We start from the raw sequence: 27751 nt of genomic DNA on the forward strand, positions 1-27751 counted from the left end.
GTCACGAGGCTCGCAAGCTGTGTCCGAACACATCCGTCAAATGGCAGATGGACAAAGACCGAATTCGCTCGATTTATTTCTTGATTCTCTGTTATTCTCAAGGTCGACCCAGGCTCAACCTCAACCTGGGTCATGCAAAGTTTGTCCAAATGTGGTCCTTCCACAAAGAGCGCATCACCCAGAATGTTGTAGTATGCAAACGCATTCCTCATCTCGACATCACAACATACATATCGTAAAATGGTGTGTGCACCACGCAGCAATTAGATCAAAGAGATATGTTCCTTTCTCGCAAGCATCTCAGTGTAAGCTCGCAGAAAACGGTCTGCTACAGTCATTTATGCCGAGCGCCGAAAAGTCCCAATCCAAGCGACGTTTCGCTCTCCTTGGCGCTTCCATTGTCCAGAATCTCCCATACACGAGGCTTCCAATCTCCCAGCACACCCTTTCCTTCTTTAATCATTTGCAATCCCTGACCAACATCACGCACCTGTGTGGAGCCCATCATGTTGACGCTACCGAATAAGTGTCTCATCCGCCTGTCCTGTAGCTTGTCTTTCAACGCTTTGGCGCCCATCATTCTCACCTCGTCGCCGACATTGTCGATGATAGTGGCCATGACGTCGAAGGTGAAGTCGAGCACCTCCTTGACCTTTTGTTGGTCTTCCGGGTCGGCCGAATCGGTCGCTGCCGTGGTAATGGCTGGGTGTGTGGCTATTGAAGCCAGTCGCACGAGTAGCTGTGCCTGTTCCGCTTGCGCTTGTTTTGCATTCGCGCCCGGAGCAACTGCGGAACATAATGCCAGCCGTTGTAGACACACCATCTGGAGCAAATATCGGAAGTGACCCATGATCATTCCAGAGATGACACCATACCCAGCTTCGGAGCTGCCTGCAGCAGGGCTGTAAGTCGGAGCCATCATCTGCGGAGCACTCGTGTTGATAGGTGAGGGCGAGGGTCCCGCAGCCGTAGAAGAAGCCGGAGCCAAAGGGTTGACTCCGAGGGCTTTGAGGTGTTGCATTAACTTGTCTATCAACTGGGCCATGAAGCCGGGCATAGGACTCGTTGAACTTGTGCAAAGAAGATATGCCCGTTCGGTTATCGAGGACAAATGATGGACGTCGCTGGAAAATAGAGCCGTCACCGGACTGGCGGCCTTGTTCGGTAGAGATTTGGGCAAGGCTTCGAGAAACTCGCTCTCGACCTGATGCCGTAGCTGATTGGCGACACCGACGTCCACTGATTCCAGTAGTTGGGCATACCAGCGATGGCCTTCCTCACTGCCGGGCGGCTCTTGTAGCATTCGGCCTAGCATTTCTGACAGAACCTGGACAAGTTCGTCCTGGTCGTAGCCGGTAGACTGATCTGGCATTGTTCGGGAAGCAAGCCAGAATCGCAGCTGCACAAATCGATGAGAAAAGACGTTCATAGACCCAACAAGCGCTCGCATGTCTCCAGTCTTGCCAGCTGCACCTCGACAAAGCAAGCGATCGAGTGCAGCCAGGAGCCACTGTTGTGCTGCAGGGGATATCGTGGACGTCCTGAATGTATCGTCTTTGACAAGGGAAGACAGCAGCGCCTTCTCGATTGGCGCCAACGCAGACTCAAGGCCGATTTCATAGAGAATTTCTAGTGCAGAGCTTGGATATTCTTGGACGTATTCAAGCCACCTACTCCGGGCTCGATATTCGACCAAATCAGGCAACGATCCTTCCGTGGGCAGGCTGATATGCTGTAAGAGGATTCGAGCGGCAGGGCTTTTCCAAACTCCTGAATTGGACTCGGATATTACTCCCACCAGGCCAACAAAGGTCGTACAGTGGGTCCCTACAAGGCTTTGAAGCAGCAAGGCTCCAAAATTTCCATCCACCGACGGTACGAGGCGAGCAACCCATTTCTGAATCAGCGAGTCTCCTTGGACTCTCCTGCACAAGCGCAAACGGCTCAGTAGATGGCAGAAGGACACGACCGTTTCTGAATCATAACCGAACTTCTGCTGTTTCTCGATGCGGTCCACCAAAACTGCAAAAAGGCCATTCATCGTTTGCTCGTTCATGTTGGGTTCGGATTGGAGGATAGCCTCAAAATCTTCGACAAACGTGGCGCCGGCTTGCTGCAATGATTCGGCAATCCCATCGCTGTACGGAGAACAGGCAGCAACCGCACGTCCTCGATCGCCTTTGACGAAATCTTGCTGCAATAGTCTTGTCGTCGGCGCTTTGACTGGGTACGCTGTGCAGAGATCGAGCAACGTTGAGGTAAAAAGGGGCATGGTCGGTCGAGAAGCCCGCCATGTTAGGTAAACTTGGCACATTCGGTGTTGAAGAACCTCAAATGCCCCGATCGCGGAAAAGACGTCTGCGTGAAAGTGTATTGTTGCAACAAGGGCCGCGATCACATCTTCGTCTGGTGACGAGGACAAGAGTCCTATTACATCAGCCAACACCGCATCATCCTCCATGCGCTCGAGAACTTTGCGGACGAGTGCAAATTGCTCGACGTTGAAGACTCGTGATCCTGGCAGTGCAGGAGCAGCTGAACCTCCAGGTGCGTTCCCAATTGCCCGCGCCCACTCAGCAACCTTGCCGCGCAGCCACATAGAGAGTCGGGACTTGACTGTCCATGGAATTGATGAAAACGCAGGCTCTGGCTTCCTGACTCGAGAAGGTTTCCGTCCGGGGGCTAATGAGGCCAATTCTTGCTCAATGTACTGGACGCAGTCGTGGAAGACATTGTCCTCTGATTCGGGGTTAAAGCCGCAACCGCGAAGAACGGAGTTCCGCAGGTTGATGACATGGTCCTTGACATTGTGCAAGGACACGTGAAGCAGCAGATGACTCGGGTCCGCCTGATTCTCAAGGTTATCCGATACTGAATCCAAACCAGATCCCAAGGCGCCTTTTTGCGGAAGCCCTCGAACCATGAGCCATTGCATATACTTGGCCAGAGGAAACAGGCCCGATCGAGAGAGTTGCGCTGCCAGATGCTGTAAGGCTTTCTGATCCACTGTGTCTGCATAACATCCGTTCCTGCAGTCAGAGAGGTAGTTCAGAATTATATTGTCGATATCATGACCCATGCGTTGCCACCGTCTCGCCAGGCGGGCGAAAAGATAAATTCGAGACCGGCAGTGCCGAAAACGCGTGCAAACCCACTCCAAACATGTGGTCATCAGCTGAGTAGTATCACCACATGCTGCGCTGAGCTGTTCAGCCAGCTTTGGAAGTTCATATGAATCGTGGGTAGAATCAAGGATTTCCACAACCATTTCACGGGCGGTGTGCTTGGTAGTGGAGGCCTGCTTGTTTTGCCCCATGGTCCTCGCATTGATAAAATCGAGTCGTTCCAGCAATTGAGTTTCGTGTTGGGAGGTGGCATCGAGGCAGGCCCGTACAGAATCAACGATTTGTGGCCACTTCTCCGGCATCAAAAAGCACTTGGGCCATGCCAGAATCAACCACCGGACTGTATGACGCAGTTTTTGCCGCAGGGAGGTCGTATTGAGGGCAGATGGTTTGTTGACCAGTTGGAACTTGTCAGCCAGCGCTTCCGCGAGCTTTCTACCACGTTTCCGATAGTAGCTCAAGTCCTCCTTGTATATGTGGATAACCATCAGCCAGAAAGGCGTGTGAGCTAGGTCGGCGGTGTGAAAAGAGCGTAGTATCCAGTCCAGGTAGTGGTCTCGATCCAGCAAATTCTCCATGTACAGGCGCGTGGTAAGACGCAGCGCATATTCAATGTTTGATATCCACTCTTGTTGCTTCGTTTGTTCGAGATGGGCGGCCACAAATTGCTCCACGCTGACCGTCCATTCACGAAGCCATTTGCTTTCTGTGCCAACAGCGATTGCAGGAGTAGTCCCCTTTCGCTTCAGAGTCCGGATCTCGTTCGCACAGACGCATTTGGCGAACCATATGGCACGATTCAGGGGGACAGAGCCTTGCAAACACTGGTCCAGAAGGACCTGGCCCCGGATACCCTGCGGGATAGTTCGACTGAGCCTCCTTAGCGGGACATCTGCATTGGCCAAATCTGCAATCCAAGACTTGCGTTTTGCTTCAGTCAACGTAACTCGAGGTGGCGGCCTGAAAGTGGAGGCGGAGCTGATCAGGCCATGTCGATTCTTGCGCTCTAAGACGAAGGAAAACAGTAAGGACAGGTTCTCCACTCCAGCCTTGTGTTTGAACGCATTATACAGCGGGCCCTTTGCAGTATTCAACTCCTTCTCCGGTGGATTGGGTGGCTTGTCGTAGAATCCTTGCTTCACATTGGACTCGCTCAAAACATCCTCAGGATGCTTCCCTGTCCATGGGAAGTAGCCGGCTGGCTTCTTGGAGACAATGTAAGGTGCCGACGATGGGAGTCGTAATGAGTCGGGTGTATTTGGGACTGGTATTTTGACGCGCGAGCGATGGGTTGGTTTGGGATCTTCAGGTTTTCTCGACTGCTGGACGTGACTCCATGGGCGTGCTGGGAGTTCAGGCACTTCGTCGCCATAGTCATCGTCCCCTTCCTGCTGTCCTTGACCGAAATGGTCATCCGTGTTAAGTACCACTGGCTTGACTAAGCGTAGACGAGGCACATTCGGGTCATGGAAGGATCCAGGGCTTTGGGCGACCGGAGTCTCATTACTGGCGCTGGAAGCCTGGCTCGTAGTTGAATCCCCTTCTATCTTGCGTCGCTTTGCTGGTCGAACATCTTCATGCAGATCATTCTTCTTCTGTAAACTCGGTGCCCTTCTTTCGATCGGAGTGTGCGCCTTCGTTGTAGGCCCGCTGAGTGCAGACCGATGGGCGTCGGGCGGCCGTCGTAGCGGAGGAGGCCGCGGTTCGGCCGGAGGGTTCAGTGTCATGACCTGATCATCTTGGCTGGTGAAAACGGGGCGCACAAGCCAATATGGCTATCTCGAAAAGGTCGCCGTTGGAAGGGGAGTTCTTGCACGAAGAGGTGGTGTGCAACGTTGAGGGTGCGCTGCCCAAGGTTGAATTGGGTGTCGGTTATGCGGTTTGGCTGTACAGCAGAGCGACCTGAACGGCGACTACGCAGAGGGGAATATGTAATTTCCAGCTCCCTGTTGTATTCGCCGCTATCGCTTAAGTACAAACACAAATTCAAGAAAGACGCAAAGGAAAGTGGTAGACGTGCTGGCTGTACGGTGAGAGTGAAGTGGAGGAAGGTTGGACTTGGAGTATGTGAGATAGGCCGGAGTGCGCTCGCAGGCGCAGGCACAGGTTCAACACACTCCACGGCAGGCTTCGCGAGGCAGAGTTTCGGGCAAGCTAGCAGTAGCAATATAGGCTAAGGGTAGCGGTACGGTATCACTACGACAGGGACCTATCAGCCGATTGCCAACGCAGCCGGGGATGACGGTGATGGGGCTAGAGACGAGCAACAGCACCGGTACTAGTGGGATCCAACAGCTACTACTCAGGACCAGCAGCCGAGTCAAGGGATGGGGCAGAGCTGTATCACGACAATGTTACAGGCTACGACTGTGATCATTCGGGGCGAAGTGCAAGGTGCCTGATCATGATGATGATTTATGCCATGCAGCGCAGAGCCATGGCCACGCGCAGCAAGTGGTGGATAATGCGGAAAGATGATCAATACTACTGGTATTCAGGTGGTGCCAGAGTGCGCCGCCTGATTGTGCCCTTTTTGTGCAGCCCAGTAGCAGTTCAGAGTCGGGTTGTGGAGGTCCCAAGGATCCCTACAATAATCGTAGTAGCGAGGGACTCGGGGAGGGTTTCAGGCCCCGGTGATGCCCGTGGCGTCTGGGTCCGCAGCTAATCGGGCAAAGAAACAAGGGTCTCGGGCTGCCAGAGATTCTAGACAGCAACTTTGAACCCCGGTTGCGGTCACGGTTCCATCCCTTCCGAACCGCCTATTACTAAAGGTAAAGTTCTGTGTTGGCCGTGGCAGCAGTCCAACAAGCTGTCTTCATTCCATGGGCACAGTACACCAGTAGGACGTATCTGTTCCTGGAAACAAACATGGCTATGAACCAGGCAGAACGGATCAATGACTGGATGCCAGAGGACTTTTATTTGATTCCCATGCAGTGGGCTCCAGGTAGACTTAGGCGTCTGGGTAACGCGGAATTGTCGGACGCAATATGCAGTGAGGGACATCGGCAGAAGATGCCATACTAGTTGTTGCGAAACCGGGCCGTCTTGGTGATCCTCTTCGAGTAGAAATGTTGGCTGGGGAAGTGTGTCAAAGTGACGATATCTAAAAGGAGAGCGGTAGTGGCCCGATAATGAGCGACACCTCGCCGTCGATATCCTTGATCTTTTAATAATAATGGGCTACCCGTGTAGTTGTCTAGTACACAAACTTGTTGAACTCCTATTGCCCCCTCCTCCCATTTCTTGTTCCACTGCAAGGATCGTGCATGCATCGGCATCTGGGAACCGGACACTTTCGCCACAAGAGTTTCGAGTTTGCAATCCTAGGTAGTCACAAATGTATACCCGACGGCCCAGCCCCAGAGCGCTCGGACGGAATTGTGCATGTACAATGTAGTGCTGTGTTCGTTGAGACCCTTGAATGTTAGCTCGGATCGGGAAATACCATCACTGCCAGTGCATTGCACCTGTGAGGCCACGCACTACCAGCTATCTCCCGCCAACATGGTACCATAGATAGGAGACCGTGAGGCCCTCCGGAGCCACAGCGTCCAAGTCGCCAGATCCCCTGTACTAGTAGGCCGATTGTTGAGCTCTTGTCAATCGAACAAGCCGAGCTAGTCCTGTAGCCGAGCGGCTGAATGATAATCCTGACAAAACTGTTCCCCATACAAAAGGTTGGTACGGTAGTAATAGTAATAAACACCTCCACCGAACGACCTTGGAATCCGAAATCTCTCTGATCTCGGGCGATTTGTCCTCTTCCCCACCGGATTTATCGCCTTGTTATCTGCCAATGACACATTGGCAGAGTATGGCAAACTTCGGCGTGGTATGCCACTGCCAGACACAATCGCGGCCCTATCTACCAATCTTGCCCAACCATCCCACTTTGCTGCTGCTCCTTGGTTGCTTGATATGCGCATGTGTATGCCAGAATGTGGTTGAGAATGAGATAAAGTTGCGCATGTATAGAATTATGCTATTTAGGGCTGGGGAAAACTTGGCTATGCCGATAGCTCCGCGATGTCTGTATCCATTACCTATTGAAGGCCGAAGCGCAGTGTCGCTCATAGCTACGCGGCCGTCAAGCGCATCAGGTTCCAGCCAACAGCGGCACAGCGTCATCGTCAGGGCCGTGTGCAAAGTGTCCATGTTGACTCTCTTCACCATCTTCCAAATACTCCATCGTTCTAGTCTCGACGAGATACGGGCCGGCAGATATACTTCTTCGCTTAACGTGCCTACTGGCGCCAATCATGCCGCCGTAGCTGCTTCGTCTTCTGTTCCATGTTCCCGTTGCGCTCAGGCTGCCAGGAAATGCCAAGCCCAGTTGATCCCGTGATTCATCAGTTGTCTCGTCATGTGCTTTGTAGAAGGGGTCGCGCAGTGTCGCGCTTCCGGCTGTGTTCGATCGGCTGCGTAAGGGAGGGAAGAACTCCACGCCCTCGTTATCCCTCCTTGGCTCCGTTGCTTCGACCATCACCTGTTGGCTTACGGCCAATGGCAGCGTCGCCGCATTGAGCGTCGTGTACGAGGCTTTGGAGCGGGGGAGATTGCGGAATGCGGCTTCCCGTGCAAGCCGGGCAAGTTTCGGACTGCTCTCAAGCAGAGGCAGAAACCCCTGTGCGTACATGGCTTCGCTTCCCGGCCACCAAGATCCCCGTCGGCTCGTCTCTACCTGCACCGAGGTTCGTCTTGATTGCGTGAGAATGTTGGAAAGCCGCCTTTCCAGAGCTTCTGTCCCCCCAGCCCCGCGACTCCCATAGTCCCATTCTCTGCTCGGAGGGGTTGGAGCTGCGCCCTCAGACGCGGAACTGGAAGATGTCTGATCCCAGATAATCTCATACATCCCATCGTCGGAGAAATATCGAGTCGAACACCGACGACCCGACTGTGGTGTGTATGTGCGGCCAGAGATTGAGAGACGTGGACCCGACGTGACCACTTCTGTGTAGACTGCGGGAGCAATAGAACTTGTGCCAGGGCAGACTTCGCTATGTTTGGCGCTGATTGAGGCGGGCTTGTGCACTTTTGTTTGCGAAGAGGCGCCCGAAGTCGTGGAAGGTCCATGGAGGGTCGGTTTGATTGTGTTGAAAATGGTCGACAATAAGCCGCTGCTCCTACGGCCGAACTTTGGTGGAGGGAATGAGGTAAGCGACATCCTGTGCTGAGACTCCGATGCTGTTGCACGCCGCAGGGTAATCATGGCAGGACTAAGAGAAGACTTCGCTTTCTTGCTCGACCGTTTAACATTGGCTTCTCGAACGGTGACAACTGTGGCCAACGCTCTGGTGGGCGTCGCCTTGGAAGCAACAGTCCATCGACGTGCTCGACTCTCCGTCCTTGGGGACAGCTCGACGGTACCTGGAACAAAGGGCTGAGAGATGACTGGCTGAGAACGCGTTCTTCGCAGAGGGAGGCCAGGGTCTGATGTTCGGCCCTGGAGGGTTCTCCGACCATTTGTGATCACAAAATTCTTGCTCCAGCCGGCGCCATCGTCGGGCGGTAAACGACGCCGCCCTCGTCGACGTTTTTTATTCTTCTTCATGCTCAAGCTAACTGGGTCATCGTCCTCCGCCTTGAAGGGGACTTCTTCCGAGCTGTGGTGCGACAAGGGCGGACTCAACAATGGTTCGCTTCGGAGGCTGACGGCGGCACTCGAGGCAGGCTGGAAACTGATTGGCATGGTTCAAGTGCTGGAGCACTTTCGGCAATGTGTATCAATAGCGTGTCTGATGAGCGATAAAGATGGATTGCAGGATGTGATAGGCGTGAGGATGTGTAGGTCGTGAGCAGCTCCCGCAGTTCCAGAGTAGAGATGTCTCTTGCCGTGATATCGTAGCCTTGATCTCAGAACGTGCAATCATGGCAGGGACCGGGCTACGTGCCTGCCTCATTTGTGCATCGTAGGCGGCAACCGTCCTCGTCAACCACGCCTCCGAGTCTGGCTCGCTAACAACACCCCGTTGAAGGCTCCTGTGTTGCCAGCGAAGCCGGATTTGAAGCTGCACATCAAGCGAGCCGCGGCGTCATCGGCTGCTGTCAAAAGAGGCGCTTTCTTGGAATGCCAAACCAACTTGTCTCTTGGGCCACTCTAGATACCGGCTCCAGATGGGATCCAAACGACTCGATACATCAGCAACCAAGCTGTATGCCCAGCCAGTCGCCCACCAGTGATGGTCCATACAACGGAACATCGCGGCCCAGTGTGCAAACAGGATCAGAGCCATAGGATGGCCTTGTTTCAAGCAATGAATAAATGGCGGGGGAGCCATGATAAACCAAGAGAATATGTGGCCATCCCACTCGACAACAGAACGGCAACGAGATATGTCACGTAGCTGTCCTAGTTGCTCGACGCAAAGGAACATCGCCTCCTTTGAACCTTTGGCCTCCAAGGACGGTCTCAGCTGGGGCTCTTCAAAGGCTTTGCCAAGGATGTCAAAAGCGTCCACGACATCAGGGGGATGCGGAGGCAGGTCTCCATCTCGAGGGAAGCGCAGCAATTCTTCAATATCGCCTTGCAACCAGGTACCTGTCTCGCTGAACACAGCATAAACTCCCCTAACGATCATGATAATCTCGATGAAGTCAGCAGTGGGCGAGTGTGCGGGAAGCGCAATCCCTGGAGACGTTTCGTCTGGTCCGAAGTCCAGCTTAACACGGGCTAGGCCTTCGGGGAGCCTCTTGGATGCGAACGCCCAAACTGTAAGTAGGAGTGAACCACAAAACAGTGCGATACTGTTGTCTTGGTTGGGCTTGCTGACCTCCGGGATGTAAGCTGCAAGAGCTGCGTTCTGATATGCTAGAGCGACTTTAGAGTACTGGGCATAGGCATCCGAGGTTTTGGGCTGCATCGTGGCTTTGTGCTGCGCCGACGTTGCCATTAGACCGTGCAGCAGGAATTCATGGCGCAATGCCTCAGCGAAAACAGTGTCGCGCCAGACAACATGGGTGGAAAGTCTTGAACATATTGTCATGTAGGTGCGTGTCGAGTAGTGCTGAATGAGTTCCAGATCCAGGATATCAAACCGGTTGTCCACACGCGAGAGATGGCCGCCTGCCACGACGTCTGACTGGGGGGTCAGGACCGGCGTGGGCGTGGACTCAATCCTCGCTTGACATGGATTCGGCTTTGGAGGATGCTGATAGTCGATGCCTTTGGGTGTCCGTCTATCGAACACCAATATGTTCCCCGACGGAGACGAGAGTCGCTCAGGGCCATCGTCCAGGAATGAGCATTTGATTTGCCTCTTCAGACAACGCTGGCATTGAGGGCTTGATTCGTCGCACTGGCGATTCAGGTTAGACGACGAGAAAATATCTAGGTAGACAGGATCGGACGACACTGTCGAAACCCAGCCTCAGGTGCATCAAATTTGAAGCCGGGGCATCAGGTAAAGGCTAACCTTGACTCTTCTAAGCTTACACTGTAAACATCCGTGATGCGACTTGGTGTGCGACCGGCGGGACGGCATAGGGCAATCGTGTCTCTCTACATTCACCTTTCGAAGGCATTAATCACATCCATGGGTGATGACAACGCTCGAAAGATGAGGCAAAATTTAACCCGCGGCCCTGGGAATGAAGAGGTCATAGAAGGGCCCGGAGTCGTCACAGAGGCCGGTATAATTGCTTGGCGATGGACTTGAAGTGCCAGTGCCAGTGCCAGTGCCAGTGCCAGTGGTGTTGATGGAGTGGAAGTTGCTTGACAGGGTCGGGGGAATCCCGGCTACTTGCAAGATTCTGGTGAGATTTCCGGTGCGAGCCACGGAGCCCGGGACACACGACAATCCACACCATCAGCCTCGTCATCGTCTTATTAATGCGATCCGCGCCCATTCACCAGACCCGGTCGCTCCGAAAGACACCAGGGATCGCTTGTACAACATCCTGATGGATACATGGACATTATTGATCCATAGGAGGCACCCACAAAAAGTCCAGCAACAAGGCCACCGCCCTGCCCCTTGGAGTCCACTTTTCTCGTAGCACAGTATAAATCAATATGCATATACTATGTATCTTGCGCTATATATTTCGCGTCGCATTCGTTCTCGGAGCTCTCGGAGCTCACGGAATCTCCAACGCAACTTGTCTCACCGTATGTGACATCCCTGTTCTATCTGCCTTGTCTCTTTCACACTTCTATAAACTATCCTAGACGCCGAGGGTAAAAATTTGACCTTGAATGGATAACGTCTTCGGCACCGTATGCTTATGCTTGAAACCAACAAACCCAAACAGAATGGCTCATGTCTTGAACTTCCTCATTGGCTCGAAGAAAAAGCCGGGATGAATCAAACACATGGTCACAGTGGCGATGCCAACCATCCTACGGCGTTTCAGGTCAGCCTGGTGTAACACTTCATGGTCGGCTACGGTAAGGCAGATACTCACATTCCATCAAGAATGAGGAACTCCCTCTCATTCTGCATCAGCGGATTTCCCCAACCGCCGGCCATCTCAGGCAGACTATTGCAACACGTCAGTATAACTCGCGTCAAAGAAACGTCCAACACGTTCGTCACATACCGATAGATGCAACGGATGAAGATTGTGGTGAAAGCCAGCCCGGTAGCGAAGCAGAAGATGCGGAAATTGCGAGCGGTCGGGCGCGTGCCTTGGTTCTTTTCGTACTCGCTCTCCGAATGGGCTGCTGACTTGAGCTTCTTTGCCTTCTGAAAACGAATGAAGAAGTCCAGCATCAACAGTCCGCAAACGCCCATGGTGGCCACTTGAAACGCGATCCCGGCCACGATCAGCCCATTGCCCACATCCAACAGTTTGCGATTGCTGCCGTGATCGCCGGCGGCCGCCGCTGTACCTCCGCCAATGGCCTGCAGCACAATCGAGCCAAAATCACAACCAATGAACAGCCATGGGTACAGTCGGGGCTTGAGTCTCGAGTTCTCGGCGCCGCAGTAGATGACCAGGTGTTTCAAAGTGACATAGATGCCGGCGGCGAGAAAGCTGGGGGCCAGCACCAGGCAGCAAATCTGCGTCTTGAATCCGGCCCCCGACCACGGGTTGCTATGCATGATGACTCGTCCTATGTATCCGACTGCCTCGCCGAAGCAGCCGATGACCAAGGCAACCATAAACGTCCACGTGCGTCGCCATATCCCGAAGCCCAGTTGCACAAACATGCATAGGCCGAACAGCGCAATGAAGAACGAGTTGACGGTCAAGTTGGGATAGTAGCCGTACGTGGTCAACTCGACTGGGCATTCTGGCGTGATTTCGGTGCAGTAACGCCGGGCGGCGTGTGTCGTGTTTGAAGACATTTTGGACGCCGCAGTGGTCGCCGCTGTCAGGCTGAACGAACCCAGTGTCCGAATAACCGCCGCGAAGCCACCAAATTTGTGCGGAGATATTCGAGAATCCAAAAGTTAAGTTAAATATACAAGACAAGGCTACTTCAGTACCGGTAGAATGGGCAAAATTCCTCCCTGTGATGGGGAGATCTAGCAAGAATTGAATAAAGAGGGCGTCGACGCAGTTGCAAGCACAGTATTGTGGGAGAAACGCCGGGCGGCAAAAGGTCAGAAACTTCGGGGGTGGGAATTGTTTTTGTCGGGGATAAGGACCCTCACAGCCTAGTAAAATGGAACCTTGGGGGCGGCTCATCTCCCGTATCATGCCCAATAAGGATCCGAAGACAGGCAGCCTTATGGATCATCACTCCCAAGCGATGGTGGCTTAGAACCGTGTAAACGAGCCCTCTAGGCGAGATGAGGAATAGGATACGTCGCCGGATATCGATTGCTCCGCCCTGACCTGACAACTCGAACAACGCACTGTCCCTACCGGTATCTTTCCGAGTACGAGATGACGATATGGCTGTCCAAGACCGTGATGGTCATGCTTACCACGGGAACAGAACAATTGCTTTGGGTATCTACATAGTAGGTACATGCTGACGGTTGTCCAGTAATGAATATGCGCCTCGGTGATTCTCCGACTGGAAAAATCACATTACAACCGAGTCAGACTGCCCTTTGTCTCTGGCCTCAAACTCCAGCTAAACCAGCTCATGGTAGAGAGACAACGATATCTGTGGCATTGCCTCCCACCCGCATCAAGAGGCCGTGTGAAGGCAGACACACTGAGACACTGACAGCCCTAGATCTTGAACTTGAGGGAGTAGCCGTTACCCTTTTCAATGCTTCTCTTCCACGCAGGACGCTCGTGACATCTTTTGTACCAGGCCTCTAGCTTGGGATATCTTGCAAAGTCTATGAAACCGTTCTGAACACATACATCCACCGGCCACGAGATGATGAAGTCGGCACGGCCTGGCGAGGATCCCATGAAATAGTCGGCCTCACCCAGCTGATCGTTCAGATACTGTAGATACAAATCGAGCTCAGGTCCTGTAAACGCCTTGTGTAGCTGTTTATGGATAACCGAGACCAACGGCCGGATGAAGAAGGGTGAAGCTTGGACGAGAAGGGAGAAGACGACTTCCACGTTCATCGGGACACTGATTGTCGCAGATGCAAGATTGCACAGTTCATCATCGCGTATCCAGTCGGCCCCCGCGCCATCACCTTTGAATCTCCCGTCCTTGTCGTAGGTCTCGATCAGGTACCTCGCTATGACCAGGGATTCCACGATAGTCCGGGAATCGCCTGTCTCCAGCTGAGGTGCTCTGCCTAATGGATGTGTTGCTTTCAATTCCCGTGGCGCCCTCGACTTGTTAGGACCAGACTCCTCACGTTTGTGAAGGACGAGGTTGTATGGTATTTCAAGTTCCTCGAGAAGCCAGAGAATACGTTGCGACTGTGAATTCTGCGAGATAGATCAGCGCGAGCCGGCATTTCGTGACGGCGAAGCAAGGTTTTACATTGAGATGATGCAGAGTTGGGACGAGTTCGCTGTTTGACTGCATTGTAAGTTATCCGCAAGTTCTGATCAATTCCTTCCAAACTCGCAGTGTTCGTTCAACAACAGCTCGAAGATTGCCTGAATACACCCAACCCCGGCATAGGCGAACTCATCTTGGCGGTACCGGGAGCCTGAAACTACAATACACTTTAAGCAAATGTTCAACCCCCTCAACCGTTTTCGATTTCCAAGCAAAAGTTGTAGCAGGATTTCAGGCAATGCCCTGTTCTCTTCAAGGGCCTGTGATGAGCTGTGTGCTCCAACAGTTAGCCTATACCTGCACTCGGCCTCTATCGTTCAGGTCAGTGGACCCAAGAGCAGCGTGAAAACATGCGGTTTCGGAACCGGTCTCATTTTCTGTGACCCATTATCACCATTACGTGCTCTACAACGAAATGGTGTGGTGGTGACGATAACTATCTAGGTAGTTTGACATCCTCGGCGTGCCAGTGGGCAAAGATCCGGCGTACAGAAGAGGCTGAAGAGTCAGGATCTTTGAGGCGTGGTCGACAGTACAATAATGTTGTAGTAGTAGTCGGATTAAGGAGGTTAGCGCAGATCTGGCCGCAATTGATGAATTGCTCCCCTCGACGCTGCTTTTTGCTGCTGTGGCTTGACTGCGGCTTCAGGCATTGCACGGCACTACTAGTACAGGTACTGCCAGTGCATCGAGTCGTGGACATCTGTCAACACCGTCTGCGCCCATATCGGACTGAGGCCCCTATGACCACGCCGCTTCTCCTACACGGTCTCATGAATTGATGATATGGAATTTGGCTCTTCTAGAACTCCCGATTTGCGCAGTCTCTTTCACAACCCCCGTTCGCGCGGCTGAGCACCCCTGTGTGCACGTTCGGAAAGTCCTCGAATAAATCATACGAGTCTCCTGCGTGATGCGTCTGGACGTTAAACGGCAGCTCTTTGCCCGTGAGTCTGGAATCCATGAACGAAATGACTGTTACTGACTCTTTGAAGGTTCGGAGCGGGTAAAGGGCATCGATTTCCACAGGTAAGTCCCGAAGCGCAGTGTCATTGAAATTCACCATCTAACTACTGAATAGTACCGAACCATGGGTAACGCGGATGTTTCCTTCATGACGGCGCATTTGAGCTGACTGAAAAAGATTCTAACCACCCTTTACAATGGCCACGCACACATCTGGTCCTACGAAACCCAGTCCATAATCAAGACCTTTGAGCTCACCGATGTCCCCGTACGCGCCGGAAGATTCATCGAGAGGAAAAACTGGATAGTATGCGGCAGCGACGATTTTCAACTGAGAGTGGTGAATTGGAACACGAGCGAGAAGGTCAAGTCGTTCGAGGCGTAAGTGGACGAACATCCAAGAGAAGACACAGACGGCTGATTTCCGCGTGAGAACAGGCACCCTGATTACATCCGTGCCATTGTGGTACATCCTGTGCTCAATGTCGTCCTTACCGCTTCAGATGATATGACGATACGAATGTTCGACTGGGAAAAAGATTGGCGGTGTGTACGCGAATTTGTGGGACATCAGCACTATGTGATGGGATTGTCTATTGTGGGTTATTGTCAGCAACGAGGCGTTGGGTGCGATATTGACTCCTTTGTCTTAGAACCCCAAGGATACCAACGTCTTTGCATCAGCTTGCTTGGACCGAACTATCAAGATTTGGAGCATCGACAATGCCACGGCCAAGCAGACAATCGAAGCCCACGAAAAGGGGGTCAATCACATCGACTACTACCCGCACAATGACAAGCCTTATCTCCTGAGCACGTCGGATGACAAGACCGTCAAGGTGTGGGACTACACCACCAAGGCTCTGATCGCCACTCTAGAAGGTCATACCAGCAATGTCAGCTTCGCATGCTATCACCCAGAGCTACCCGTCATCATATCTGGCTCGGAAGACGGGACCATCAAGATATGGCACGCCAACACATATCGACTGGAGCAATCGCTCAACTACGGTCTTGAGAGAGCATGGTGTGTGGCTTATCAAAGAGGCAAACAAGGAGTTGCCATGGGCTTTGATGATGGCGCTGTTGTGGTCAAAATGGGCCGAGAAGAGCCAGCTGTCTCGATGGACAACACAGGAAAGCTGGTGTGGGCACGCCATAACGAGGTCGTCTCTGCAATCATCAAAGGCGCAGATGCGAGCATCAAGGATGGTGCACCCATTGCCCTTCCAACCAAGGAGATGGGTACCACAGAAATGTGAGGCGTTCCAGGTACTTCGTGGCTGCATGATTACTGACATAAGTTTAGCTACCCGACAACTCTATCACATTCGCCGAATGGCAGATTTGTCAGTGTTTGTGGAGATGGAGAGTTCATCATTGTGAGTATTACAATGAGGTTGAGAACGGGAACCTATTAACATAGTCCAGTACACTGCTTTGGCATGGAGAAATCAAGCCTTTGGTCCAGCACTTGACTTTGCATGGTACGTCCATTTTGGTGCATTGAGAGCTAGCATCAGTTACTGATCACTCTATAGGGCATCCCATCAAAACCCGACAGACTATGCCATCCGTGAATCCGGCACCAGCGTGAAACTGTTCAAAAAACTCAAAGAGAGCGGAAGTCTTGATGTCGGCTTCCAAGCCGAAGGTCTCTCTGGCGGCTCATTGCTGGGTGTGAAAGGTCAAGGCGGAATAGGATTGTTTGACTGGGAGACGGGAAGCCTAGTTCGAAGGATTGAAGTCGAGCCTAGAGAGGTTTGTGGAGTCGACAAGTCCTTGGAACATGACTGACATTTCATTAGGTTTACTGGAGCGAATCGGGCGAACTTGTTGCCCTAGCCTGCGCGGATACAACGTACATCCTCCGCTTTGACCGGGAAGCGTACCTTGAAGGCGTCAACAATGGCGAAGCGGATGAGGATGGTGTTGAGGCCGCGTTCTCCGTCGTCACCGATCTGCAGGAATCCGTTAGGAGCGGCGAATGGGTTGGCGATGCGTTCCTCTTCACCACAGCGACCCGTCTCAGCTACTTGCTGGGCGAGCAGGTTGTCCACATTGCCCAATTCGACCAACCGATGTATTTGCTCCGTTACCTCCAGAGAGATGAACGGGTGTACCTCTGCGACAAAGATGTCAACGTCGTGAGCTACCGATTATCGACAGCCTTGCTCTCATATCAAACCCTCGTATTGAGAGGCGAGATTGAAGCGGCACAGGAGCTGCTCCCCGAGATCCCTGCGGACCAGATGAACAAAATTGCCAGGTTTCTCGAAGCACAGGGTCATAAGGAACTTGCCCTTGAGGTTGCCACTGATCCTGAGCATCGTTTCGAGCTTGCGTTGGGATTGAACAACCTTGCCGTGGCCCTTGAGCTCGCCCGCGAGGCTGATATGCAGGCCAAATGGTCGGCAGTTGCGGACAAAGCGCTCGAGGCTTGGGATGTGAAACTTGCCGAAGAATGCTTCCTCAACGCTAAAGATCTTGGCAGCTTGCTTTTGCTTTACACAAGCTCAAGCAACAAGGAAGGACTGGCCAAGCTAGCTCGACAGGCCGAAGAAATGGGTAGCAACAACATTGCTTTCGCCAGTTGGTGGTCCACCGGCGACATCTCTGCTGCCATTGATCTACTCAAGCGCACTGGCCGCATCAGCGAGGCCGTCCTGTTCAGCCAGACGTACAAGCCCTCGAAAACACAGGAGCTGGTCCGTGAATGGAAGGAATACCTGGATAAACAAGGCAAGGGTAAAGTCAGTCGCTTGCTCGGTGTGCCAGGAGAAGATGAGGACTTGTTCCCTGAATGGGACGAGTATATCAAGCTTGAGGAGGAAGGTGGCGCAAAAGCCCCTGCGACAGCGGACTTGGTCGACGTTGATGGCGATGATGCACCCACGACAAATGGCGCGGCCAAGACAGACGGCGAATCGCCTGAAGATCCAGTCGAGGAGGCTGAGGCTGAGGTCGAGGCAGAAGGAGAGAAAGAAGCATGAGTTCTAAAAGAGCGTGTTTTGTGTGGATGGGCCACCAGTGAGTACAGAAGACACGACTGACTCCAAGGTCTTCTGCTGTTGGGATCCCAGGTGCCTCATGTAGACCGTGATAGAGTCCAACAGAAGAAAAGAATTCGGTCTTGGGTGGATTGTTCCAGGTCTATTTCTCGATGGAAAAGCAATTTCACGGCGAATTGATCTGTTTACTGGAAATAGTTCTGAAGTTTCACCTCGACAAGGTTGTTTGCGCTTGTTATACTTCACAGAATGCCACACCGTGCAATCACCGTTATCTTCTTTCCGCCTACCTTAAGTACCCTTGCCTTGATTTCGCCAATAAGCTCCAGCTTTTCCTAAAGATTGACCTTTCCCACCCGTTGGAAGTTATGAACACTGAAGCTCGAATGAACACTATAACACCATCCAGTACTTATCATATCTACATATATGAACAGCGTGCTGTTGCCGACATGTCACCCCCTACTGTTCGTACGTGAGCTTGTACCGCCACCCCTTCTCCACCGTCTACCGTCCAACAAAAAATTGTAACAGTAACAGTAATAACAACCGCACCAGCAGTCGAATTTCTCCCTTGCAATGGCGGTGGCCTTCTGTGACTGAAGGAAAGAGAAACCAACTTGAAACAAATCGGCTTGCGACGCAATTGAAGTTCAGGTCTGCTTCATGACCCACGTGCACATGTACTGACAAAGTAGCTGTTCGTTACCCGCTTCGTATATTCCCTTTGACGCCGGGCACTCGAGTGACTTGATGCCAGTATTCCTCCCTTCCCTCCAGAGAGCGTGGGACAAGGAAGTAGAGGCGCTGCGGCGTCTCAAGACCCTTGAATTCGTGGTCGCCCAGGAGCCGGACCTGGAATTGCTGGTGCGTGAGTTTCTGCTGGCCTCGCCTGGACCGGAGGGCTGGGAGGTCCACATGACCGACATCTGTGTCGTCCCCATGGCCATGGCCGTGGTTGTAGTTGTTGACGGATTCGGACTTAATAGGGTTCTCGGGATTGTTCATCTCGTGGTTCTGGTTGTTGTTGCTGCTTGCGCTACTGCTGCAGCCATCCGAGAGGTGTGACTGCGACTCGGATTGCTGCATCTGCAATACCGATGATGAGGCAGAGTCTACCGGTTGAGCAGCACTACTCCCTTGTTCTTCTTCTTTGTCTTCCTGCAGTTCCATTTCCATTTCGGCCTGCAACTGGCTCAGAAACTCCTCCGAAACCACAATCTGGCCTGCCTCCGTGGCTTCGATGAACCTGGCGGCTCGATTGACCATGGGACCCAGGTAATCCATGCGCTGAATCACCTCGTTCCAATTACACACGGGGCTGCCCCAATGGGCACTCATTCTCAACTGCAAGCCCCGGAAGAGCAGATGGCCTTCGGAGTCCTTGGTCTCTTGTCCAGAGGGCAACTTCAGGATGGCGCGTGGCCAGTTCCCGTCGAGCAGCTGTTCTTGGACGTCGAGGCAGAATTGCACGGCTGCCGTGGCGGTTGGGAAGGCGATCATGAAGCCGTCTCCGTTCTGCTTCACTTCGTAACCCTGGTTCACTTCGGTCAGGTGCCGGATCATCTGGTCGTGCACTTGCATCGCCTGCATCATGGCCGCGCTGTCCCTTTCCCAGATCGCTGTTGATTTGACGATGTCGGTGAAAACGATGCTGAGACTCCCTTGCGGTGGCGTCGCTCCTGTCGCTGGCCGTTTGATGTCTTGTTGGATTTCATCTGCTGATGGAGCGCTGGCATGATGCTGGCCGGATGCTTCTTCTGCTTTTGACTCTTGTGACTTGGCCAAGGAGAAAGGGGATGAGGAAAAACAACGAATGGCATTGGCACCGGACCTTCTGCCGGCGCAACCGTTGCTCGACAACAGCAGCCGCCTTGGTGTCAAGTTTGCACATTCTAAAAGGGCGCTGCTCTGCTGGCGCTGGACTGGTACCTGTCGCTCCTGTACATGACGAGATACGGGTACCGCGCCGCGTGGATGTAGCGATAAAGGTAAGCTTGGTCTTGGTCTGTTGTGACCAGCCGACCATATCCTTCCTATCGCTTCGCGCACTGGCAGCTCAAACCTAGACATGGCTTCCAGGACGCCCAGCGTCGGCCGAAGTGTTGGTTCTGTGAGCCCACCCGTGCACCTCTCAACAAGAGGTTGGCAGCCTTTCTTGAGTGCTAGTTACTGTACCTGGCGGCTGACTCAATCGTTCACTCATTCGTTGACCTCGCACACTGCATGGTCAAGAAGGCTGTTGCTACCGAACCATTCTGGAGCAAGGACGTCCGACGTGAAGCTGAGGTATGCTTTGAGAACCTGTAACTTGATTTCGATGAGTTGCGCCGCCCGCCCGTGGTCTACCGATGTCTGGCCAGCTACAAGGTAGTAAGTACCTAGGTAGCATCTGTAGCAGGGAACTGACTGATGCCTTGCTAGTGTGCTGTGCGTGTGTGGCGTCTTGCTATAGATGGCGCGGTCCCTGTTTAGCTGTTCAGGTTGTCGTCCCACCGTCGTCATTATTGGTGGGAGAAACTGTCCGCAATAATACCTGCTAGCTATAGCATTATCTGATTGCTGATGAAGGTGCACGTTCCACTACATTACAGTATCCTTAATAAACCGTCCTTGAGGTAGCCAAGTCAGTAGCAGGACCTTGTTCTTTACAGTCCATTATGACATACCTACCTAGGTACTGGCTACCCTTTCTCACAGAGCCAAGGTCCGTCACTGTGAACATAAGCAATGCGGGACTAAAGTGTATATGGGCTGGCTGCCACTCGATCTGGGGCAGGAGGAGAACATGAAAAGATGATTAGGCAGAACATGGTGTTGTCATTCAGTCAAGTATATCGATACTGGCTCGGCCGATGGCCCTTCCTCAAAGGCACCTACTTGCTTCATACTCGTTCAGATGGAGAGTACCAGGCCGATGTATCAAGACAAGCCGAGTGCATCCTAATCTGATGTCTTGCCTTTGCATCTGGCACTGGGCGGCGACCAGAGATAAAAACAATTTAGCTGACTGCTCAACTAGCCAAGCCGACACTGGTCTTTGTTCATTGAACAAGATCTGCAACATAGCATTTAACATTGGGTTCGCTGCTACAAAGTGCTCGTTCAGTCATTTATGTCGGTTATCGCCTGGGAAGTCTTGAGCACTCAATACACAACACAGGAACTCCCTGTATAGGTTATGTTGCGAGTTTGATCAGAGTCAGTTGGCCATGCGTTGCCCCAGGTTGGCTGTAATTTTAGGACCTTTAAAGACTGTTGAGTTAAGGTCAATCGCTCACTCAATTCCACATGCGCCACACCTGCGAACTCTGGCATCCATGCTGTCCAGGCAGAGCGCTTCCAGGCCGACCACGGTCAAGGCTTCCATTAGAGTTTCCGCCGGTCCAATGGCAGGACTGTATCAAACTGTGAAGATGATTGCGTTGATACGTTGCATTCAATCTACCAGTTGCCTTCAAGTTGTGTAACAGTGTATGGCAGGAATATTGCGACCTCGGAGACTTCTGGATAAAGTAAGCAAAGTAATCCACAGCAGTTGATTGGTCCATGACGTCTAAACGCGGGGAGGCGAATCACTCTACCAAGTGTATCCAATGGCGACGCAGCTGTAGTCATCCGCCAATCCGATGTCGGGAGGCAATTCGACTCACTGGCATTTTCCATGTCTTTGCTTATATCTTGTGCCCGTCGATTTGAGGATTCGTCTCGCCAGTCGCTATCATCCCTCCATCCCCTCTATCGTTCATCGTCCTCACCTGTACAGGTGTTCTCTGGTTCCTCTTTGTGTTGTGTGGTTGGTTTTGTCATTCAAGATGCCTTCGGCAGACTCGCAGCCTCGTACCCTGTACGACAAAGTCTTTCAGGACCACATCGTCAATGAACAGCCAGATGGCACTGTCCTCCTCTACATTGGTCCGTATATCCCCTTCCACGTCTTGTTTCCAATCGAGATCTTCATACTGACTGCCATGTTCAACGTGCAGATCGACATCTCGTCCACGAAGTGACGTCTCCACAAGCCTTCGAAGGCCTCAAGAATGCCAATCGAAAAGTCCGCCGACCGGACTGCACCCTCGCTACAACCGACCACAACGTGCCAACCACGCCACGAAAAAACTTCAAGAATGTGGCCGACTTCGTCAAGGAAGAAGATTCGCGATTACAATGTATGACATTGGAGGAAAACGTCAAGGAATTTGGACTCACATATTTCGGCCTGGGGGACAAGAACCAGGGCATCGTCCACATTATCGGGCCCGAACAGGGCTTCACTTTGCCCGGCACCACGGTTGTCTGTGGTGACAGCCATACCTCTACCCATGGAGCCTTTGGCGCGTTGGCCTTTGGCATCGGCACCAGCGAGGTCGAGCACGTGCTGGCCACCCAGTGCTTGATCACCAAGAAGAGCAAGAATATGCGCGTTCAGGTGGACGGCAAATTGGCGCCCGGAGTCACCAGCAAAGATATCATCCTCCATGTCATTGGAGTCATTGGCACTGCTGGCGGGACCGGCTGTGTCATTGAGTTCTGCGGCTCGGCCATTCGCAGCCTCAGCATGGAAGCCCGCATGTCGATATGTAACATGTCCATTGAAGGCGGTGCCCGTGCCGGCATGATCGCTCCAGATCAAATTACTTACGATTACCTCAAGGGCCGACCGCTGGCACCCAAGGTCGACAGCAACGAGTGGAAGAAGGCCATCAACTACTGGAACAGCCTCAAGTCAGACGAGGGTGCCAAATACGACATTGAAGTTTTCATCGATGCAAAGGACATCTCTCCCACCGTCTCCTGGGGTACTTCGCCCCAGGATGTCGTCCCCATAACCGGTGTCGTTCCGGGTCCGGATGACTTTGAAGATGCTACCAAGAAGGCCAGCTGCAAACGCGCCCTTGAGTACATGGGCTTGACGCCTGGTACCAGGATGGAAGACATTGAAATCGACAAGGTCTTCATTGGCTCGTGCACGAACTCGAGAATTGAGGATCTCCGAGCTGCAGCGGAAATTGTTAAAGGCAAGAAGGTAGCACCGAACGTCAAGCGCGCCATGGTTGTGCCTGGTTCGGGCAACGTCAAGGCCCAGGCTGAGCGCGAAGGCCTTGACCAGATCTTCCTGGACGCCGGTTTTGAGTGGCGCGAGGCCGGCTGCTCCATGTGTTTGGGCATGAACCCGGACATCCTGTCGCCGCGAGAGCGTTGCGCCAGTACTTCCAACCGCAACTTCGAGGGCCGACAAGGTGCGTTAGGCCGGACGCATCTCATGTCGCCAGCCATGGCGGCCGCAGCCGCCATTGTCGGCAAGCTGGCGGATGTGCGAAAAGTCCACAACCCCAGCTCGTCCGGGGCCGCGGCCAAAGCGTCTCCGAAACTCGACGTCCAACCCGAATTTGCCGAAGTTGACACTGACGAAGAACTCGACCGCATCCTGGACATCCCGTCAGACGTTGGGCCGCACGTCAACGACAGCGTTGCGCATAATGGAGGCGCAGGAGCCTCGGCAGGCCTGCCCAAATTTACGGTGCTCAAGGGCATCGCGGCGCCCTTGGAGAAGGCCAACGTCGACACCGACGCCATCATCCCGAAACAGTTTCTCAAGACCATCAAGCGCACGGGTCTTGGCTCCGCGCTCTTCCACCCGTTACGGTACAACGAGGACTGCAGCGAGAACCCCTCCTTCATTCTCAACCAGGAGCCCTACCGACAATCCAAAATCCTGGTCGTGACTGGGCCCAACTTCGGCTGCGGCAGCTCGCGCGAACACGCGCCCTGGGCCCTGTTGGATTTCGGCATCAAATGCATCATCGCCCCCAGTTACGCCGACATCTTCTTTAACAACACCTTCAAGAACGGCATGCTGCCCATCATCATGCCGGACCAGGCCGCCCTCGAGAGAATCGCCGTCGAGGCCCGTGCCGGTCGCGAAATCGAGGTCGATCTGCCCAACCAGGTCATCCGCGATGCCGACGGCAAGGAACTTGCCCGTTTCGACGTCGAGGAGTTCCGCAAGCACTGCTTGGTCGAAGGTCTGGACGATATCGGCCTGACCATGCAGATGGAAGACAAAATCGCCCGCTTCGAGCAGAAACGTACTCTTGACACCCCCTGGCTGGACGGCTCCGGTTACCTGAAGAAATGGCGCAAGGGCCCCGTGAAGGTCGAAGCCGCCCCGGTTCCTAAAACGAATCGTGGTGAGATCAAGACTGATCCGGTCGACTGGTGAGGGATGATCCTGGCATTGGATGTTAGTGGTTGCCGGTACGGTGGAATGATATTGAACTGTCTCAAAACAGCAAAAAGTTTGGCCGGGCTGGGCTCATGATGGTCAGTTGGTTGGGTATGAGGGGAAAACCCTTGGAGGCTTTGTTTCATTTGGTGTTCATGGTCTGCATTATGAAAGGGCTCCATCTGAGCACCACCCGATAGTCGAGCTATTACTTGAACAATACTACAATGATACGACCAGCCTCTTGTGCTGGATTTTCGAAATCACAGAAGACATATGGATCGTCGTTTCATCAAACCCCTATAAACCTGTGTTATAGAATGGAAAACGGAAATCAGTACACATTGCGGTACATTCATGCGAAGACGGAGCCATAGCCCAGTTGTCGCAATCCTGGCCTCCAGAGTCGTTCACAATCGTGTGTGTAGTACACCTCGACAATGCCGTCAACCCATATTCCCACGGAATCTTCGATACCCGTTGAGTAATTCCTTGGTACACTCGTGAGTATCCATCCCGAACTGGGATAGCAAGCCTCGAAAACCTGGCTTTAGGGGGGCAAAGGGTACCATGATGACGGGGAATACTCAGTCGGACGACGATCACGGCCATTTCCCATTTCACCCATGCAGTGGACGCTGGTGATGTCCGGCACGGAGGTGACAACAAAGATTGTACCATGCTATGCCTCAGTCTACTTACCTCCACTTACTGCAGTGTTCGACTTAGAAGTCTGATCCCACTAAGGCGACACAAAAAACCTACCTAGGTAGGTATGTTCGTTCTCGTTGTCAACAGGCTCCTAATCCCAGGGTTGTACTCCCACGACGAGAGGCAAATGACAATAAATCCGCTCGTGCGGAAGCCATTCCAATGATTGAGGAAGCACCAAACATGAAACCTTGCGCAGCGACCAGAGAGGTTGTCGGCAGCCATTGTGGTCGCCCCCTTTCATCAGAGACGGCACACACCGTGAGCCGGCTCTTCAATGCCGACTACCTACCCTTAGGCAGAAATCAGAGATATGGGATGACGGAAAAGGGCGTTCCGTGGGCATCAGAACAGGGCGGAAAGGAAGCCCGATGTCTCTGAGCATCAACGTCCACTTTGACGAGGCTCACGCCTGCAGCCAGGGGGCTGGCCAGCCTGCTGTGCTTCATTCCGATATTGCGCACTCACGTGGAAGTCGCCACCGGGACGTGGAACCTCGGCGAATATGATACTCTTTCCTTTGCCATTGGTGCACAGCAATGGTGCTCGACTGTAGTAAAATCAGGCGATGGACGTGCCGTGCAGTGTCAAACATCAGATTCGAGGCTCGCGGAGGGACGTCCCGAAAAGGCTAACTCGTGGCGTCTTGATTGTTACCTGTGCGCCTTGATATATCGCAACACCGCAACCAAACAAGTCCTGCTCACAGTAATAGACACGGAAGCTCCCGTGTCATAGTCCCCGCCAAAGTGCACAGACATTCGAGCCAGAACCATGTTGTTGAGTAGTTAGTCCCCTTGGACGCTACCATATAGTAGAAAAGCATTGCACAGGCCGGCTAAATTTGCCAACGACGAAAGAAAAAGACCGACGACCTCGTTTCGACTAATAAGTCCTTTTGTGGAACACAAGCTGGAGTATCCATAAGAAGGGTACCGCCAGGGCGGCTCTACCAGGAAAAATATTCGAGGTAAGATGAGTTGGACCTGCTCCAGACGTGTCTTTTCTCTTGGCTGCGAGTGTGTAGAATGGATCTCGATTCGCCTCCACGCGACCGTCCTCTGCCGAGATGGGTGGATTTGGGGCCCACCTCTTGATGCGAGCTTGGAATGCGAATTGCCGACGTTGTCCTCTCGATCAGGAGTTGTGGTAGGACGTTGGACTGTCAAGCGTCGGCGATAGAGGAAAAGTTTTCAGCACACGCTTACTGCAGTTGTAGTTAGTCGCTTGTAGTGGGCACTTTGACGTGTGTGGGGCTACAGTTGCAGTGCCGAGGCGGACAAGGTCGAAATTGCCTCGTGGCAGCCACCGATTTCGAAGCGGAACATTGGCACGACAAGCCAAGGTCTCGGCCACGTGTTGGCAAGGAACAGGCTTGCAGAATTAGTTCCATGTCATCGAGGCCGTGAACATGTGTTGTCGTTGGCGTTGATGAAGGCCGTAGTTGTACTTGGTGTCACCGTCGACGCCGCCGACTGGACGACGTGAGCCGTGTGGGTGTGTGTGGGCTGCGTAACTCAGAGATGTCCTCGTTCGCTGACAACAACCTGTATTTCCTGCCTACCGGTAACCTGGCGGGGACAAAGTTGTCTGCCACGGGCATGGAATAGAAGACACTCGCGGTGGCGGGTGCCAGTGTGTGTGGATCGTGGAGGCTGAAATGGTTGGGCCCGTGGGCAGTAGCATGCATGCATGCACGGCATGAACTGCGTGACGCATGCATATTTTGACAGCGGATTCAAGACTACTAGTCTCACTTACCATTTCGACCGCAGTGCCACTGCCGCTACTAGGTTGGCCTGTGTAGAGAAAATCCACCAAGTCGTGAGAAGGTCTCATATCCAGAAGACTGTAAGAAGCACTCCTGGCTGAGGAACGATGGAAAAAATGGAGTCCTTTCGGGCTTTAGTAACCACCGCATGGCATGATACTGGGAAGGTAGTACGAGCATGGAGCCCATTGGACTGTCCCAGTGGAAGGTATGCCGAGGTATCATCGAAATAGGCTGGCTACATGAGGGCAGCAGTAGTGATCATGATGTCCGCCAGATGTGTGTGCTCGTCTGGTGCATCACTAGTAGCAGCAATGCCTGTAGTATACAAACCTTACTTGATACTACTAATACCAGGTCATAATTAATAGCTCAAGCCTGCCTGCACTTGGCACACGGCACAAGATACTTAGGTCCCTACCCAAGCGGGCAGCTGTGAGAACATAGTACCGTGGTCCACGGGCGCAATCCTTCCAAGATGAAACAGCAAAAGAGCACGGTCACTTCCGATTATCATTCGCAAGGGTAGTAACGTCCCTTCCACATGATTTCCGGAAGAAGGGAAGGTTGTTGCTACCGCTACAGGTGTCGTATCTCTAAACTGCAAGTGCGAATACCTAACCATGACGAGGAAAGGACCTTAGGCTGGCAGGAGTGAGTCCAGCACGTGGCCTCAGCCCTTACTACAATGTACAGTGTTAAAATGGAAGCCTCCTAGTAGCGCCTCCCTACAGCTTCTACTACTGTAAAATACTGTATCCATCCTAAAGCGGAAGAGACGGGTGCCTAGTAAGCATAGCACTGCTACAACAGTGCCATTGCTAAGTAGTACTCTCATCATTACTACACCCCATCAGCTACTAACGTTCCTCCATCGCTGCATTGCACGATAGCAGCCTGGCACTACAATGTTGCTGTACGGCACCTAAGGTACAATGTCCAGTTGTACAGCAACCACCATGGCCGACCAAGCTGAGATGCGGACTTGCGCGCAGTCGGCATCAACGGCGCGCATGGCCATTGGATGCTGAAAAGGGAAGGGCGGGTCCGCAGAAAGAGGGGGAT

General features: G+C 53.0%; 9 protein-coding genes across 9 annotated transcripts; 2 read left to right on the forward strand and 7 right to left on the reverse strand.

The window, feature by feature from the left end:
- Window positions 1-32: 32 nt before the first annotated feature.
- On the reverse strand, window positions 33-5400 carry HMPREF1120_07020 (uncharacterized protein). The gene has a single exon (XM_009161233.1). The coding sequence runs from the start codon at window positions 4850-4852 to the stop codon at window positions 335-337; it is 4518 nt and encodes a 1505-aa protein (XP_009159481.1). The 5' UTR covers window positions 4853-5400; the 3' UTR covers window positions 33-334.
- A 1824-nt stretch (window positions 5401-7224) lies between these two features.
- Window positions 7225-8817, reverse strand: HMPREF1120_07021 (uncharacterized protein; the record flags this gene model as incomplete). The annotated part of the gene is made up of 1 exon (XM_009161234.1): window positions 7225-8817. The coding sequence occupies one exon, from the start codon at window positions 8815-8817 to the stop codon at window positions 7225-7227; it is 1593 nt and encodes a 530-aa protein (XP_009159482.1).
- A 343-nt stretch (window positions 8818-9160) lies between these two features.
- On the reverse strand, window positions 9161-9988 carry HMPREF1120_07022 (uncharacterized protein; the record flags this gene model as incomplete). The annotated part of the gene is made up of 1 exon (XM_009161235.1): window positions 9161-9988. The coding sequence occupies one exon, from the start codon at window positions 9986-9988 to the stop codon at window positions 9161-9163; it is 828 nt and encodes a 275-aa protein (XP_009159483.1).
- A 994-nt stretch (window positions 9989-10982) lies between these two features.
- On the reverse strand, window positions 10983-12684 carry HMPREF1120_07023 (uncharacterized protein). Its single transcript, XM_009161236.1, has 3 exons — window positions 11667-12684; window positions 11532-11606; window positions 10983-11466 (listed from the first exon to the last, which is right to left on the reverse strand). Exons 1-3 carry the CDS (start codon window positions 12416-12418, stop codon window positions 11385-11387), a joined length of 909 nt encoding a protein of 302 aa, XP_009159484.1. The 5' UTR covers window positions 12419-12684; the 3' UTR covers window positions 10983-11384.
- A 202-nt stretch (window positions 12685-12886) lies between these two features.
- On the reverse strand, window positions 12887-14519 carry HMPREF1120_07024 (glutathione S-transferase). Its single transcript, XM_009161237.1, has 2 exons — window positions 13981-14519; window positions 12887-13925 (listed from the first exon to the last, which is right to left on the reverse strand). Exons 1-2 carry the CDS (start codon window positions 14023-14025, stop codon window positions 13257-13259), a joined length of 714 nt encoding a protein of 237 aa, XP_009159485.1. The 5' UTR covers window positions 14026-14519; the 3' UTR covers window positions 12887-13256.
- Window positions 14520-14914: 395 nt separating this feature from the next.
- HMPREF1120_07025 (coatomer protein complex, subunit alpha (xenin)) lies at window positions 14915-17960 on the forward strand (the record flags this gene model as incomplete). Its single annotated transcript, XM_009161238.1, has 10 exons — window positions 14915-14948; window positions 14997-15030; window positions 15083-15095; window positions 15146-15348; window positions 15406-15565; window positions 15621-16225; window positions 16277-16349; window positions 16399-16454; window positions 16509-16728; window positions 16776-17960. The coding sequence occupies 10 exons, from the start codon at window positions 14915-14917 to the stop codon at window positions 17958-17960; spliced, it is 2583 nt and encodes an 860-aa protein (XP_009159486.1).
- Window positions 17961-18104: 144 nt separating this feature from the next.
- On the reverse strand, window positions 18105-20503 carry HMPREF1120_07026 (adenylate cyclase). The gene has a single exon (XM_009161239.1). The coding sequence runs from the start codon at window positions 20049-20051 to the stop codon at window positions 18684-18686; it is 1368 nt and encodes a 455-aa protein (XP_009159487.1). The 5' UTR covers window positions 20052-20503; the 3' UTR covers window positions 18105-18683.
- Window positions 20504-21793: 1290 nt separating this feature from the next.
- HMPREF1120_07027 (3-isopropylmalate dehydratase) lies at window positions 21794-24201 on the forward strand (the record flags this gene model as incomplete). The annotated part of the gene is made up of 2 exons (XM_009161240.1): window positions 21794-21893; window positions 21965-24201. The coding sequence occupies 2 exons, from the start codon at window positions 21794-21796 to the stop codon at window positions 24199-24201; spliced, it is 2337 nt and encodes a 778-aa protein (XP_009159488.1).
- A 286-nt stretch (window positions 24202-24487) lies between these two features.
- Window positions 24488-26544, reverse strand: HMPREF1120_07028 (uncharacterized protein). Its single transcript, XM_009161241.1, has one exon. The coding sequence runs from the start codon at window positions 24883-24885 to the stop codon at window positions 24505-24507; it is 381 nt and encodes a 126-aa protein (XP_009159489.1). The 5' UTR covers window positions 24886-26544; the 3' UTR covers window positions 24488-24504.
- Between the last annotated feature and the right edge of the window lie 1207 nt (window positions 26545-27751).

Source organism: Exophiala dermatitidis, assembly GCF_000230625.1.
Source record: "Exophiala dermatitidis NIH/UT8656 unplaced genomic scaffold supercont1.6, whole genome shotgun sequence".
NCBI classification, from domain to species: domain Eukaryota; kingdom Fungi; phylum Ascomycota; class Eurotiomycetes; order Chaetothyriales; family Herpotrichiellaceae; genus Exophiala; species Exophiala dermatitidis.

Coding starts and splice junctions, on each gene's coding strand:
- HMPREF1120_07020 (XM_009161233.1), bottom strand. CDS start 4,852: ATGACACTGAACCCTCCGGCCGAACCGCGGCCTCCTCCGCTACGACGG.
- HMPREF1120_07023 (XM_009161236.1), bottom strand. CDS start 12,418: ATGTCTTCAAACACGACACACGCCGCCCGGCGTTACTGCACCGAAATC. Junction 11,607..11,666: donor TTCATCCGTTGCATCTATCG/GTATGTGACGAA, acceptor GTGTTGCAATAG/TCTGCCTGAGATGGCCGGCG. Junction 11,467..11,531: donor TTCCTCATTCTTGATGGAAT/GTGAGTATCTGC, acceptor GAAACGCCGTAG/GATGGTTGGCATCGCCACTG.
- HMPREF1120_07024 (XM_009161237.1), bottom strand. CDS start 14,025: ATGCAGTCAAACAGCGAACTCGTCCCAACTCTGCATCATCTCAAT. Junction 13,926..13,980: donor CAACTCTGCATCATCTCAAT/GTAAAACCTTGC, acceptor TCTATCTCGCAG/AATTCACAGTCGCAACGTAT.
- HMPREF1120_07026 (XM_009161239.1), bottom strand. CDS start 20,051: ATGTCTAGGTTTGAGCTGCCAGTGCGCGAAGCGATAGGAAGGATATGG.
- HMPREF1120_07028 (XM_009161241.1), bottom strand. CDS start 24,885: ATGGTACAATCTTTGTTGTCACCTCCGTGCCGGACATCACCAGCGTCC.